The 13,899-nt window shown below is 49.6% G+C and overlaps 1 protein-coding gene across 1 annotated transcript; it reads right to left on the minus strand.

Annotated features, from left to right (window-relative positions):
- LOC117192855 (paired box pox-neuro protein-like) lies at positions 1 to 3,697 on the minus strand. The gene is made up of 4 exons (XM_033397609.1): positions 3,583 to 3,697; positions 3,167 to 3,307; positions 3,007 to 3,086; positions 1 to 1,394 (listed from the first exon to the last, which is right to left on the minus strand). The coding sequence occupies exons 1-4, from the start codon at positions 3,695 to 3,697 to the stop codon at positions 171 to 173; spliced, it is 1,560 nt and encodes a 519-aa protein (XP_033253500.1). The 3' UTR covers positions 1 to 170.
- Between the last annotated feature and the right edge of the window lie 10,202 nt (positions 3,698 to 13,899).

Genomic DNA, 13,899 nt, shown 5'->3' on the forward strand with positions numbered 1-13,899 from the left:
TACAGATACAGATACGTTTATATTTAAATAAGATATTTATATAGAATTACAGACACTGAGGGGGGCGGGGGGATACTGGGCAAAGCTAGTACTACTAATACTATCTATATACATGGCTAAAACTGGGACATTGAGAGATGCTCCTCCTTCTCCTTCTTCTCCTCCTGCACTTAGTTGACGACCTCCACGCTGCAGTCCTCCTCCTCCTCCTCCTGCTGTTGGTCGTCTTCCTCGTCGACGGGCACCACTTCCGTGTCCACGGGTAGGGGGATGGGGGTGCAAGGACTCGTCTGCACTAATACATACTCGGAGGAGCCGTCTTGGCTGCTCTCGCACGAGCTGGACGAGAGGCACTCCAGGTGCTCGCTCCGCCGCTTCCCCTCGAGGAGACTCGCCTGTGACTCGCTGCTGAGGCGCAGCCGCTTCTCCGGCTTCTTCAGCAGCTCCTCAATGGAGTAGGGGTTCCTTTTTCGGCTGTGGCTGTGGCCTAGCAGCTGTCCCCGGGCCGCGCTCAGAGAGAGGGCGGCCGGCGAGGACTTGCCCGAATCACAGTCGCTGAGGGCGTCGCCGGTGGGCCCAGGCGTCGACAGGTCGATGGAGCTCTCCGACTTGGTGAATCCCCCGCCATTGGACGCTTCGCCTCCGACAGCCGCTGCTGCTGCTGCAGCCGCAGCCATGCCGTGGGGCAGGTGGCCGCCGCCGTAGGGCAGGAACTGGGCCCCCGTGGCGGCCGCCTGGGCCTGAATGTGCGCCTGCGTGTAGTACAGCAGCGAGGGATTCCACAGCCAGTGCTTGTGCAGGGCCGAGTAGCTGAGATCCAGACCACCAGACACGCTCGCACTCATACTTTGTCCATGTCCGTGTCCATGTCCGTGTCCATGTCCATGTCCATGTCCGTGGGAATGCCCATGACTGGGTGGCAGCTTGGGAGCGGGCTTGAGCGTCAGCTCCCCTCCGGCGGATGTCATCATCATCGCTGGGGGCTTCGCGTAGCGACCGCCGTTGGGCGTGGCCGTGGCCGAGGGCGGGGCATTGGTTCCCGACGGTGTCTGGGTCTTGTGCGAGTGGCTGTTGTTGTTGTTGTTGTTGGGTCCCCCGTATAATTGCGCGGGCGTGGCATAGCCAGCTCCTGGTCCGCCTGGGCCTCCGCCTGCCGCCTGATGGGCCGCCGCCGCTGCAGCGGCAGCCGCCGCATTCTGCTGGCTGGAGGTCATCTCGTCCGTCCAGAGGCCGCTGTTGCGCAGGATGCGGTTGATGGAGCTGATGGACGGCACGGAGCTGGGATCGCAGACGCGCTGCTGCTGCAGCTGCTCCCGGATCTCCCACGCGAACATGCCGCTGTTCTCCTCCTTCAACCGGATGATTTTCTTTACGACAGTGGGCGTGGCCACTTGCTAAAAAGAGAGAGAGAGAGAGTTGGGAGTTTATACGATATTTTTGTTCCACAAATGCACAATTTTACTTTATTTCTGTTTAAGAGCTTTGCCATCGTGATTTTCAAAGCATAAATAATTGTAACCGATAAATAAATGAATCAATTTTCTATAATATTGACTCATTTTTATAGGCGTAATTTAATTTCATTATTTTGTTAAAATGTTTAAACGAAACAAGTCTAAAGTTAGCCAAAGACAAATATTCGCGCACTCAGTTTTAAAGGAGCTAACATATGTTTTTGTGATTTGTAATTTTTCCATCTGCATTTTCCCAACCAAGAACAAATAATAAGTCGAAAATCAACATAAGAGAATTCCAGATAAATTAATTTCCATTCGTTTCCCTGCCTCTCTTTGGCTTCCTCTGGCTGTAACCCTCCCTGTGGATGGAACGCGTGAACAATTATTTGCCGTGAAATTCAATTGTGCCCTAAACTAAACTAAACTAAGTTTAAACCTTCGCTGTGGGGCGCAAACAATTGTGCAAAAACGTGCACATTGATTTTTGGGCCACGCCCCTTTTCAGCTGTCATGTTCAGAGATTTGCATCGGACTCCAGAGTGCCACACGAGACGCTGAAAGGTGTTTCGCCCCTCTCTCTGTGGCATATGTTAATTTGTTGTGGAGAGGACGATTCGATGGAACTGGGAGCCTGCCACGAGCTGATGTGTCCACCGGCAGTGAGTGGCGCCTCCGCTCCTCACGTGGGACGCGGCAATTCATTAAAAATTCATAAATACGCTTAAGGGTACGCCGCTGCGCGGGAAAAGATCTTATCGGCCATCTACACGCGCGCACTGGCCCTTACCTTCTGACGAATATAACATGCTCCTGCTCCTGCTTTTGGGCCTGCTGTTGGGCCTGTGTCCGGAATAGAGACCGCGTTCCGTTCCCCCTGCAAGTGTTCAAGGGTGGATGGGAGTGAACGGGGGCGGAGGGAAGTGGACTTTATTGACCCAGCGTAGGTGTTAAATGCGCGTTTTGTTCGAGCGAGTGCAAGCGGTTATTGAATCACCATGTAAGTGGGTGGATGGGGATCCACCCACCCTCAACCCCCATCCCCCATATCTATAGGGAATATTCCTGAATACATTGTGCACTTTGTGGGCGTTGCAACTACCGTTAATTAGGCGTTCTCTGCCGTCGACAAATATCGCACCTGAACAACTGTTTGTGTAAGCAGGAAAAGAAGAAGGAGGAGTGGGAGCGCAGGAGTATGGATGGTATCGTATGGGTCCTGATTCGTGCTTATCGCAATAGTGGATTTCACTATCACCAGAGAGAGAGAGAGCTAGAGAGAACTATCATCACCAACCATCTATGCGTCCATCCCCATGGTAGCCAAAACATGTAAACTATGTATCTGTCGGGTTACAATCCTTAACTTATCTACATTTCTGTGCATGTTTCTGTGATACTTTATGGATTTACTGCTGTGCGTTTGATTTTTATATAATCGTTTGTTGATTTCATGCCCCAACCCTCCACCCTCCACCCACACACACACCCGCACCCACCTGCACCTGGAGACCACATGTGGTGTTTTCTCGACCCCCGACCCACAACTTACCTTGGTCTTGCTGCCACCAATGGAACCCGGTCGTATGGAGCCTGTCTCGTAGAATCGTGTCAGTATTTTGGAGACGCAACCTTTGGAAAGAAGAGAGAACAAGAAAAAGATGGCTGTAGGGGCGGGACTCCCTGGACTCTGCTGTCGAGCGGACACTTACCATGAGAGACCAGCAGCTGGCGGGAGATATCACAGGGACGGACTCCGCACAGGGCCAGATCCACGATCCGGCGGCGGACGCAGTCCGGCAGGGGACGTCCATTGACAAAGACGCCGCCCAATTGATTGACACCAGCTTGACCTGGCAAGGAAAAGAAAGGATATTCTCATTAGATTCCCATTCGACTTGGAGATCCCCTTGGGGCCAGCAATGCCCCATTCCCCAGCCTCTGGATGAAACATTTGCATAGCAAACATTTTGGAATTTACGAGTACTACGTACATGTTCCTAAGCTTCAATAAACCGCACGAAAGCCCTCGAAGATTTACAATAGCCACAGATACAGATACGACCCCTTCCATCCCCCCTCCCGGCCACTCTAATGACTGTTGGCTAATCTTGGGACCCGTGCCCACGATCGTAAAGGCTGCTGTCGGCGCACTCCACTCCCGTAATAACCGTATCTTCTGGTGTGGCACTTCTTTCGGATGAACGCTTTGTATGCGTTGAACTCTCTTGGACAGATCTCATCTGGCGCTTTCGAACTTCGAGTTCATTAGCGAGTTATTCGATAGAAAAAAAACACTCCACTCTACTCTACTCACCTGTATGTGGCATGATTGAAACGCTGAAGAAATCGATTCCCGGCGTTCTCTTCGGCGTCACCCAAACAGAAATGTGATCAACAATTCAATCCAAGATTGATTCGTCGCTGCCGTCGTCAAGTATTTTGGTTAAGTTTCTCTGCTGCTGCTGCTGCTGCTGCTGTTGCTGCTGCTGCTGGATGTTGTTTAGTTAATCGCTGAATTTTAATCAAATTTCAAGCAAGAACGCCATAAAAGCGCTTTGATGGATGTCGTCGTGGTCGCTGGCGCAGCTATTAGGATTCCTGCCCGATGCTGGGGCTACAGATGCTGATGCTGTCTCCTCAGACGGCGGCCCACTCTCCGAAGAGGTTTTACGGCTTCCACGAAATCGCTGCTCTCTGCTGTTCACTCTCCGCTCTCCAGGTTGTGGCCAAAACCGAACCGAAGAACAGTGAAAATCTAGTAAGGAAAATACATAAAACTTAATTATTTTATAAAACTACTACGCGGCTCGGCTCAGCTCGGCTCGGAATTTAATGTGCAGTGGTTTATGTGCTCAATGGCCATGTCCAGTGTGCGGCAAGGGAGTTACCTTACCGGTCGATGGTGGTGCTGGTGGCTCCACGGATCTGTTCGGTTCGGCTCGTATCGGTTGCACCATCCCCACTGGGGAGTAGTATCTCAAATTAGCTGCTTATCAGGCACATTCTCGACGCAGCGTGAACTGCTGGCCCATTATCGGAGGGGGAAGAGGTAGGGGGGCACGAACGGGGATTGGGATTGGGAATGGGAACCTCCTCCTACCCGTTGCATGTCCATGTCGCGACTGCCTGCCACATACTATACACAAGAGTATATTCAAATGCCCGGCGGTTAACAATTAAAATGAATTTTGGCCAATTGCTCATTTCGTTAAATAACGTGGCCCAAATGGAGAGATATGCAAATGGGCTTTCAGCGACGGCGGGTGGTTTCCGCTTCCTGTCGCTGGAATGAATAAGGCCAGGATTCGGATTCGGGCCTGTCGCCAGCCTGTCAGAGGCATGAAAACGCGTGTACACACGCACCACATATCGTACTCCCTCCCTCCCTTCCTCACCTCTTCCCTTCCGACTCTGACTCTGAAATTAAGTTGTTCAATGGGTTTTTTGGCTGTCGGCGATTCTGTTCCCACTTCTCAGTGGCTTACCGCCGCTCACCGTCAAATGGGAAACTCGTGCTGGCCGTTAAGGCCATAAAGTTCGCAGTTGGCTTTTGGCTTTTGGCTTATACCGAACCGCGATAAGGATTCCATTGCATGGCAAAAACTCTATTGTAGAAAGTGAAATAGACATTTCGGCCAAAGCCAATTTAGATGCAATGAAAAGGGGTTAAATTACACCTCCCCCTCTACCCTTTCTCTGGACGGACCTCTATTTGGCGTGCCTCCCTGCCATTTAACTGGAAATGGGACCTAATCGAGGCCAATGAGCACTTGAGCGTTGAAGCGGTTCTAGGAGGGTTTCCACCCCTAGATCGGACCAAGAACAAGGACCCAAGGGATTTGGTCTCTTCTTTTGGGATATGTCTACTAGGGAATGGGTTAAGGGAGGAGTTCGCGCTCTGAAGGATGTACCCTGAATGTTTTCATTTCTAGCTCATCAGAAGATAGAAGACAATACGATGTATAATTTTTTATGGTTAATATGAGTGCAGGGATGCCCATTTCAATATGAAGACCTTTTCTCTTATAGATAATCCGTTCTTGGTTTGGTAGTAATTCTATAGTTTGCAATAGTCTATCCAAGAAAAAACTAAAAGTGGAAATATATTATTGACTTGGGATTTTTGTTAATTTAAATAGTTCCTATTATAATATTATCTAAATATCAGTGGAAAACCTTTGGGATTATGTTTGAGGTTTGATGTAGAATCAATATCACGTCTAAGCCCCACAAAAACGTTAATCGAAAGATAACTTTGAACGGGTTCAGGTTCTGGTTAGAGATCTGTTTTCTCTAGAGAAATCAGACCACTAGCAACCGTCTAGCGGAGCGGCGGAGGAGTACACTCTGTGTGGAGCACCAATGGCCCGGCCCGTAAGCCTCAATTAGTCCGCGTGCACATGTCAAGCGTAACAGAGACGACATAAAAACCGATAGAAATTAGTTAAACATACAATAATTTAAATCGTGCGATTACTGAAAGTGGAACCGACAGGTTGGCCGAGCTTCTGTTTCAGATCACCCGGACCGGACCCCGGGACCTGCTCGATCGATGTAGAGAGCATTCTGTGGGTAGCTGGGGCTCGGTCTGCGACATTAACAGCAAAATAAAAAAATTATAATAAAACGTACGCTTCACAATTTGAATATGATTAGCTATGGAGCAGGGCAGGGGCTCAATGCGTCCGCCATCTAGATCTTAAATAAGTTGTCCAGTGGCTCGTTGGGGCTCGATAGAAAGCTCCGAAAAATCAATGAGCCATAATGGCCACTGGTTGAAGACCAAAGACCGGCATGACAAAGAATTAATTAGCATACGATTTTTAGCTATTGTCGGGCTCTGGGTACCCCTCCGTCTGGGCATCCGTGGGAAAACTGAGCTCTTGCCCAGAGAGAGAGAACTGATCCGTAGATCAGTAGTTATCCGAGTGCGGCGGAAGTTCAACTTGAAATTGGATTTTTGCAATGCAAATTCGCTGTGGCATCGGCTTCTGTTAAAGGTGGAAATCGGAGCAATATCCGTCCGGTGGAATGGCATAATTTACTCCAATGTTCATTCATAGCGGAGACAGAGGCTGAATGGATAAAGACTTGGCTTCGTTCCGTTCCGTTCTCCGTTCCGATCCGTTAGATTGTCGTTCATTAAGAAATAAGCCGATCGATCGGCGGAGGGCAGAGGGACACAACTGTGAGCGATGTGTTGAACACGATAAGCAAATATCATTATTAAGCCTTTCAAATATGATTTAATGATTTAATCGCCACGATTTAATGATTTGATTACGAATCGTTTATGGTGGTCATTATGGGCCAGGTCGATGCGATGGATGTGGCCAAGTCGTAATTAAGTCTCTAATAAGGCATCGCCACTATCTTTTGTCAACTGTCTTAACAATGGAGGAGGGAACAGCCTTCTAAAGATATTTTGATAGACTAGAACCATCTGGGGGAGCCTTCCTAGCACTCACCTTCTTGTGAGCACTGGAGAGAGTGCTCTTGTTCCTCTGGATATCCACTTGGTAAGCTCTGGTACAATCCCTTTACGATTAGCACTTCAAAACTTCACTTTCTTCGCTTGTGTTTTAGATACAGATACACTTGTTTCCTTATTGCCACTTATCCTGGCAAAACAGTCAGGTCAGGTGTTGGTTGGGTCTCGCGACGGGTATCGGATCGTATAGCGGATTGAAATACTGCGTCGCGGCGCACCTTGTCACTCGACCGTCAAAATTTCGACTAAATGCACGCAAATCGCGCTGCCAACGCATCGATCATCCATCAGCCAGCGCTGGCTACTGAAACTCCGGCCAGCACTATCGCGCTCAGAAAAACAATACCAATACGAAGGCCCAAAGCGAAACTGAAAACCCACCACGCACACACCGAAAGAATCATTCACGGCCCCCCCTCGCGTCACCTTCGCCCTCACGAACGGAACGTTTTTCTGGTGTAACCGGTTTTTCACGGCACCGCCAGCCGCCGGCCGTCGCAATCCCAGCCACCATATCATCAGCGGGCCAATGAGCGTGCAACATCGGTGCGCATGCGTCTGCCCCGCTGTGGCGTGAGCTCTGCCATTGGTCGAGCCCATGACTGTGGCTGTAGCGGCTTCCGCTGCGATGAGTCGTCGTCGTCCCCAGAGGGCACTCGACAGCGCACAGTGGGTCGCATGAAGCCGTGCTGACGCTGGTGCAGTGGCAAAAGTTGGTGGAAATTAGAGAGGAATTGTTTTGTTTTTTGGATTGGAAATGGGAAAATGAGTGCCAATCCAAGAAATATATCATCCATCGGATTGGGTGATTGAAGAAGCTGAAAAATAACTAAAACTATTCAAAAAACTTGATATTTGAATACAAAAATGTTTCTAATGTTTATTATGATAGAAATTGTTGAAAAAACAAACAAAAAACTCATTCGTATTAAGTACTTTCTGTATTTTTCTGTTTTTCTGCTGCTTTTGCCCCACTGTGCACAGTGCATGCATGACGCCTGCCAGCGCTGGTCGTTCCTTCCTGGGGGTAGTCTTCGATGCCGTAGAGCGTTGCGGCAGCGTAGCCGTAGCCGTTGCCGTTGCAGCCGCGTTCCGGCCAATCGGCAGAGGCAGAGAGCAGAGTCGCATCTGCAGCCGCATCCCCATCCACATCCATACTCCCCGGATCCGAACCCGAACCCATTGTGACACAGCATTGGGCATAGCCGTTACCCTGGCGAAACAGCCACAGCTACGGCCACAGCTACGGCTTCCCTTCCACCTTCCTTCTTCGTTCGCTTCCCCTGGACCTGTGGGGTGGGGTGGGTTCCGGGTGGCTCCTGGCATGGGTGGTTCCTGGCGTTAAGTAACGCTTGGCAGTGGTGCTGCCTACCTGCCGCAAGCGTTAATTGAATTCGACAATTGTCGGCTGTGGCTGTGGCATTCACAATTGAATCGAAAATGAATTTCCAGTGCGACTGGCGCTGAAAGATAAAACTGTCATATTGCTTGTTGATTGTCAAGCCGCAGGGCGGGAAGAGGGAGGAGGGGATGGAGGGGATGGAGGGGATGGAGGGAGTGGCAGGCCAGGGCATGGAGTAGGGGGGATATTGATCCATAGGTGGGATAGAAAATGATAGAAATTAGCTATTCCTTCATTGCGGAATGCAGCATGACTCGAAAATCAGTGACTGCACCAGCAGGTCCTGGAGCAGTGTCCTGCGTCCTGTGATGGCTAAGCGCCATGGCCCTGGCTGAACGAGAGCCATGCAAATCCACTTGCCACCAAAAACCACAAAAACCTGTGCAAAAACATGCAAAATTCTTAGGCCGAGGCCCAAGGAGCGGTCTGAAAGGACAGCGGCGGGGGGCTGGAACTTCTGCTCGGCAGAGATAAAACTGTCACAAAGGCTGGGGCACAATGCCAACCAGCCAGCAGCTTGTCCTGGTCTTCATCCTCGTCCTGTGCTCATCCCGGGCACAGACAGGCCTCCTCCTCAACACGACACTGATAGCAGCTGCCCGACTTTTCCCATGCAACGAAGTGCGGCATAATAAGATCAAGCGAGTCAGCCGTGCGTGGTGGCATCAACACACTCTCTCTGGCACGAGGTCCTGGCACCAGTGCTGGTGCTGCTGCTGGTCCTGGGCCCACCCATCATGCAACGCCCAACTCCCAGTTAGCTTGTTCATCATTCCTCCCCCTCTTCGCCGCTCACTGCCTCCGTGTGTCTTGCTCTATCTGATAAGGCGATTATGTGACCAAAAGACCTTTCAAGTGGCAGCAATTACCCAAACCCGGAGCCCAAAGCGACCTACGCCCTAATTAAGGCGCGCAAACACAGACACACAAATCTGTGTGGGAAGGCCTCGAATGTGGGATACCCTTTAAGCGGAAAAGACAAGAACAATGGGTTGGTAGCTATCTATCTGTTTAGGAATACATATATATCTCAATCCCTATACGTGTTAAAGTATTCAACTAACCATTTATAACCCTCTCTATGTTGATTCAAATACCGCCATATCTAGCTATCTAAAGATCCATTTTCTAATACATTTTGAAATCACTGCATGATTCTTTATATTAACTGTTACTTCTATACCCATACCCATATCCATATACTTTTCTAAACCGATTACTTCAGGATGTCCTTTCTGTGCCTTTCTCTGCCCTCGATGACTGCTTCTAGCGGTACAAACCTCCCACCTGGTCTGACTTACCCTTTGACCCTTGGCAGGGCAGGGCATTCTCAAATGAGCAACCGAAGTGGGAAGTTTGGCTTTTTCAGGGTTTCAAAGCTGGTGTCGCAATTGGTATAAAAAGGGGGCTAGGCAATCGGCTTAACTTCTTCTGTTGGAATACGCCTATTCAACATTCAAATAATAACATTAAATAATATTATCGATATGTTAAGTATTATTATGTTGAGTTAGTCTGGTCACACTTGAAGTGTCCACTCTCTCTCTTCTTTTGTGTGATCTCGAATTGAATGTGTGGACCGGTGTTGCAGCAAAAATAAATCAAAGAATAAATAAATAATCATTAAAGAAAAACATAACTTAATACTGTCATTCGTTTACTAATTAACATAGCTAGTCAACCAATATCTTCCGATTGACTTGGTTTTCCACGCGCCCTCCGTCCGTCCGTCCATCCGTCCGTGCGAGCGTTCGTCCGTCAGGCGATCGCTATCGGGTAAACAGGAGAACTTACACTCGCTTATATTGTAAATGAAATGAAATCCACTCCACTCCGGCAGAAGAGAGAGCAGAGAGTCTTCTCCAAGGAAGCGAAACCCACATCACTTTTTTCTCTAATCAAAATTCGAATTCAAATTTAAACTCAGCTCCGAACCGCGCCACAGGCGACGCATTCCTCGATGCGTGCCCCAGCTCATCATTAGGAGGCAGCAAGGCTTGGCTTTGGAGGATCCAAAAAACCAAGACAGTAGCTGAAGCTGCCGCCTCGGCTCGTGGCTGGGGGCTGCCGGGGGTCCTGGGTCTCTGGTCCCGTCTGCGTCTAGATTTCATGGTCCATTAATGAGCGGTGTCCGCCGTTGGAATTCGCCTGGGAAGCGGACAAAAAGTTTAATTCTCTGGCGTGGGCGCCCTTCTAAAGGGGAATTAGTTGCTCGAACTTGCCACAAATTAGTTGTTGCTGCTGCTGCTGCTTCTGTTTGTGTTGCTGTTGGCTGATGGTTTTTGCAGAGAGGGTCAAGAATATCAAAAGTATCTTTTCTAATTGCAGGGGCGGCCTAATTGAGGGTTTTCTTGCTTTTGCTGTTGCCATCGCTTGGTCCTGGCAATCAGCAGATGCAAGCGGCGGATCCCTGAAAATTGTTCAGCAAAAAGAGGCACAAGAGGATGGAGAACCGAGTAGGATTCCTGTGTGCGGGAGCATTGCTGTGGCTCTGTGGAACTCTGCCACGCGATGATGGATGCAGTCAGGCAGGTTGCAACGCAGACTCGCCTCTCGCCTCACGATGCACCTTGCGTCAGGGACACGCGCCGCACAGACAGACACACAGACAGACAGCAAGTACCCAAAGGCCCAAAGACAATCGCCGACAAGAACAACGCCGATTAGATAAAAGTCCTTCGGCGGACTATCACTATCCTCTGCAATATCTCTCTCGTCTAGGAGTCTAGGAGTCGCATTGCCCTTTCGTGCCACAGTTGTAGGCGGACTGCTGCACGCGATTTTCGAGTGCCATAAAAACTAGGGCAGAAGACACAGGACAGAGGACACCCGACACACAAGGGTACAGGACACAAGACGAGTGGCATGTCAAAGCCAATTAATAAAAACGCAATTTCCACAAATCGAAATTTGTATAGAGTTTACAGGGTTATTTTTTATTGATCCATCTAGGACATTCCACACCTGCACTGCACACAGGACCAGAGCCTGGTCAGAGTCCGGGGTCGGATTGTGCGAGCAGATAAGCAAAATGAGCAGTTACAAGAGAGGACTTGACAGGACAACGCATTTTCTCACATTAAGAGACGAGAAGGGGCCTCTGCTGGGCCCCCCCCGGCCTGTCCTCCGCTCCACTGAACCCTGACGACACTGGGAAAATGGCCGACAGGACACCCAGAGGGAGATGGCGAGACTCTACTCTCGACTCTCTCCCTGGCAGAGAGTAGGGTGAGTCCTGGTCCGAAAGTTTGCGTGTGTGCTGCTGGAGGAACGAACGAGAAAGATGGCAGAGAAGAAGCCGCCGCCGAAGAAGGCAGGAAGGACCTTTGCTTGCGATAAATTAAATGTCTGACATAATTATGGCCAAATTGAAAAAGGAAAGAGCAGGAACCAGAACCAGGAGACAAAGCACAATAAAGATGAGGGGAAGATGGACCCCAGCGAAAGGACAGGACATTTATTGTGCCATAAAAACAGAAATTATGTGATCAAACACAATAAACACGACGACATCGACATCCACATCCACATGGAAGCGCAGCTCGAAGCCGCTGACAGGCTAATGATAGGATATGCCAAAAGGATACATAAGAGCCTTATATCCTTATAGAACTGCCCCCGAACTCCCCGAACTGGCCGAACTCTTCTTGTAATTATGGTTTTAATGGCTCGCAACGCCTCTGGAAATCGGCCAACACACATCATAGAATTCAAATCAATTATACGCTTGTCTATGCCATCCTTGGCTTCAGCTTGGGCTTCCTCTTGAAGCCAGTTCCCATTGCCCATTGCCCAAGGGCCGAGTCTAAGCCAGCAAAAGTGTTAAAATAATCATAAAACTTTGCCACTTCGAGAAGTGGCTGGGTTCTGTTGCATCGTTGGAATCGTAAAACGAAAACGCGGAAAGCGTTTGCCGTCCATCGCTCTGCCTAAATGCAATATTTTTACGATGCCCCAGTGCTTCTTTGACTGTTGTTGTGCCCCACTCTCGGAGACCCAGTCCCTCTGTCCCCTGTCTGGTCTCCATGGTCTCCATCTGCATCTCCAGATCCAGATCCAGGCTCAATGATCATTCGGTTCGTTGTCCCCTTTTTGGTGGTCGGTAGCCGCTTCGCTGGATCTGATCCGACTCTGGACTCTGCCAGGGCAGGAGCAAAAGTCAAATACGGTAGCTCAACTAATTGAAAAACTAAAGTCCAGTGCTGGCCCAAGTACTTGGGAGTATCAGTGCTTTGCGTGGCACCGCCCACCGCCCCATCCATCCATCCATCTATCCTTCCGTTCATAAATCTTACGGCATTCCTGCATGCAGCACCCATCGGCCAATTGCTCAGCCGAATGATCATCGAGTTAAGCAATGCCTCTGGGGTCAAGTTTGGCTACCTTTCCCCACGCCCCCCAATGCCAATGCCACTTACAGTCTCTTACACTTACACTTGCAGCTCCAGCTTCAGCCTAATGTGGCAGTCTGCACACCTTGCCACAGACACTTTAGGAAGGAGGAGGCAAAGGCTGCCCTCCCCGTGCTGCAGGGTAACGATTATAGGATCGAAGGTAAACCCAGGTTCTGCACTTCCGAATCTGTAATGTTGCCAAAAAGCACTTCTGGTTTTTGCCCCGATACCTGATCGACGCGTCGACGCGTCTTCGACCTTTGGACACACGTATGACTGTATGCATGTCTGCCTGTCGTGTGTGCAGCTGTAGCGATCCCCGAATGCAATTTGCGAGCAAGGGAGAGGATCGGATCGGACCGATCGAGCTTACCCAAGGTGTGCAATCAGACCGCGCCGATCAGAGGAAGGGTTAGTAGCCCTTAAAGCCCACGTTGGATCCGTCGGGATTCTGGGGACTGCGGCATTTTAAAATTATAACTACATTAAGTGCATCCACAAATTGCAGACACTTGGGGCGTTTTAACAATGTCATTTGGGGAGGGGACTGGCACTGCACTACACGAGGAGCCAACCTTTTACGAGAAAGAGAGCACTACAGAGGTAACCATAAATTAACCGTTTAATGTACTCGCTACATTGTCCCTCAGACACAACAAAGACGTAGCTTATAATAGTCCTTTTCGAGTGCCTGTGGCTGCGACTCGGTGATGATTTTCTAATTTATTGCCTTATAAACATAATCAAATATAAATATAAAAATAATCAAGCGAGCAACCCATAACAGAACATAACAGAACAGAACCGAATAGAACCCCTGAATCGAATCCCAAAACACACGCGCGACATGCTGTGTGTTTCGGGGGATAATGATGACAGATCAAAGAGCGTCCACTCAATGGGTTGGGATGATCGTCATCCGGATCCGGATCCGCATCGCTTATGCGGCTATGCGGTTTACGCTTGGGTGGCTGGGTGATACCCCCGCTCCTTTTTGCTGAATAGAACACTGATATAAGCACACCTCTCCGATTCTGTCTTTGTCGAGCTGTTGACATTTCTATCTTTCCAGCGATGCTCTGTAATTGATGCGCTTCCAAGTGCGAAATTCGCGGAAGGTGTCGGATTATGCATATGAATCAATGCACCCCGACT

Source organism: Drosophila miranda (genome assembly GCF_003369915.1).
Source record: "Drosophila miranda strain MSH22 chromosome Y unlocalized genomic scaffold, D.miranda_PacBio2.1 Contig_Y2_pilon, whole genome shotgun sequence".
Lineage (NCBI taxonomy): Eukaryota > Metazoa > Arthropoda > Insecta > Diptera > Drosophilidae > Drosophila > Drosophila miranda.

What these genes read in the sequence shown, in the direction of transcription:
- LOC117192855 (XM_033397609.1), bottom strand. Translation starts at nt 3,697, where the DNA reads ATGAGATCTGTCCAAGAGAGTTCAACGCATACAAAGCGTTCATCCGAA. An exon ending in CGACAGCAGCCTTTACGATC is followed by an intron (nt 3,308 to 3,582) that starts GTGGGCACGGGT and finishes TTTCCTTGCCAG; the next exon opens with GTCAAGCTGGTGTCAATCAA. An exon ending in TTGGTGGCAGCAAGACCAAG is followed by an intron (nt 1,395 to 3,006) that starts GTAAGTTGTGGG and finishes CTCTCTTTTTAG; the next exon opens with CAAGTGGCCACGCCCACTGT.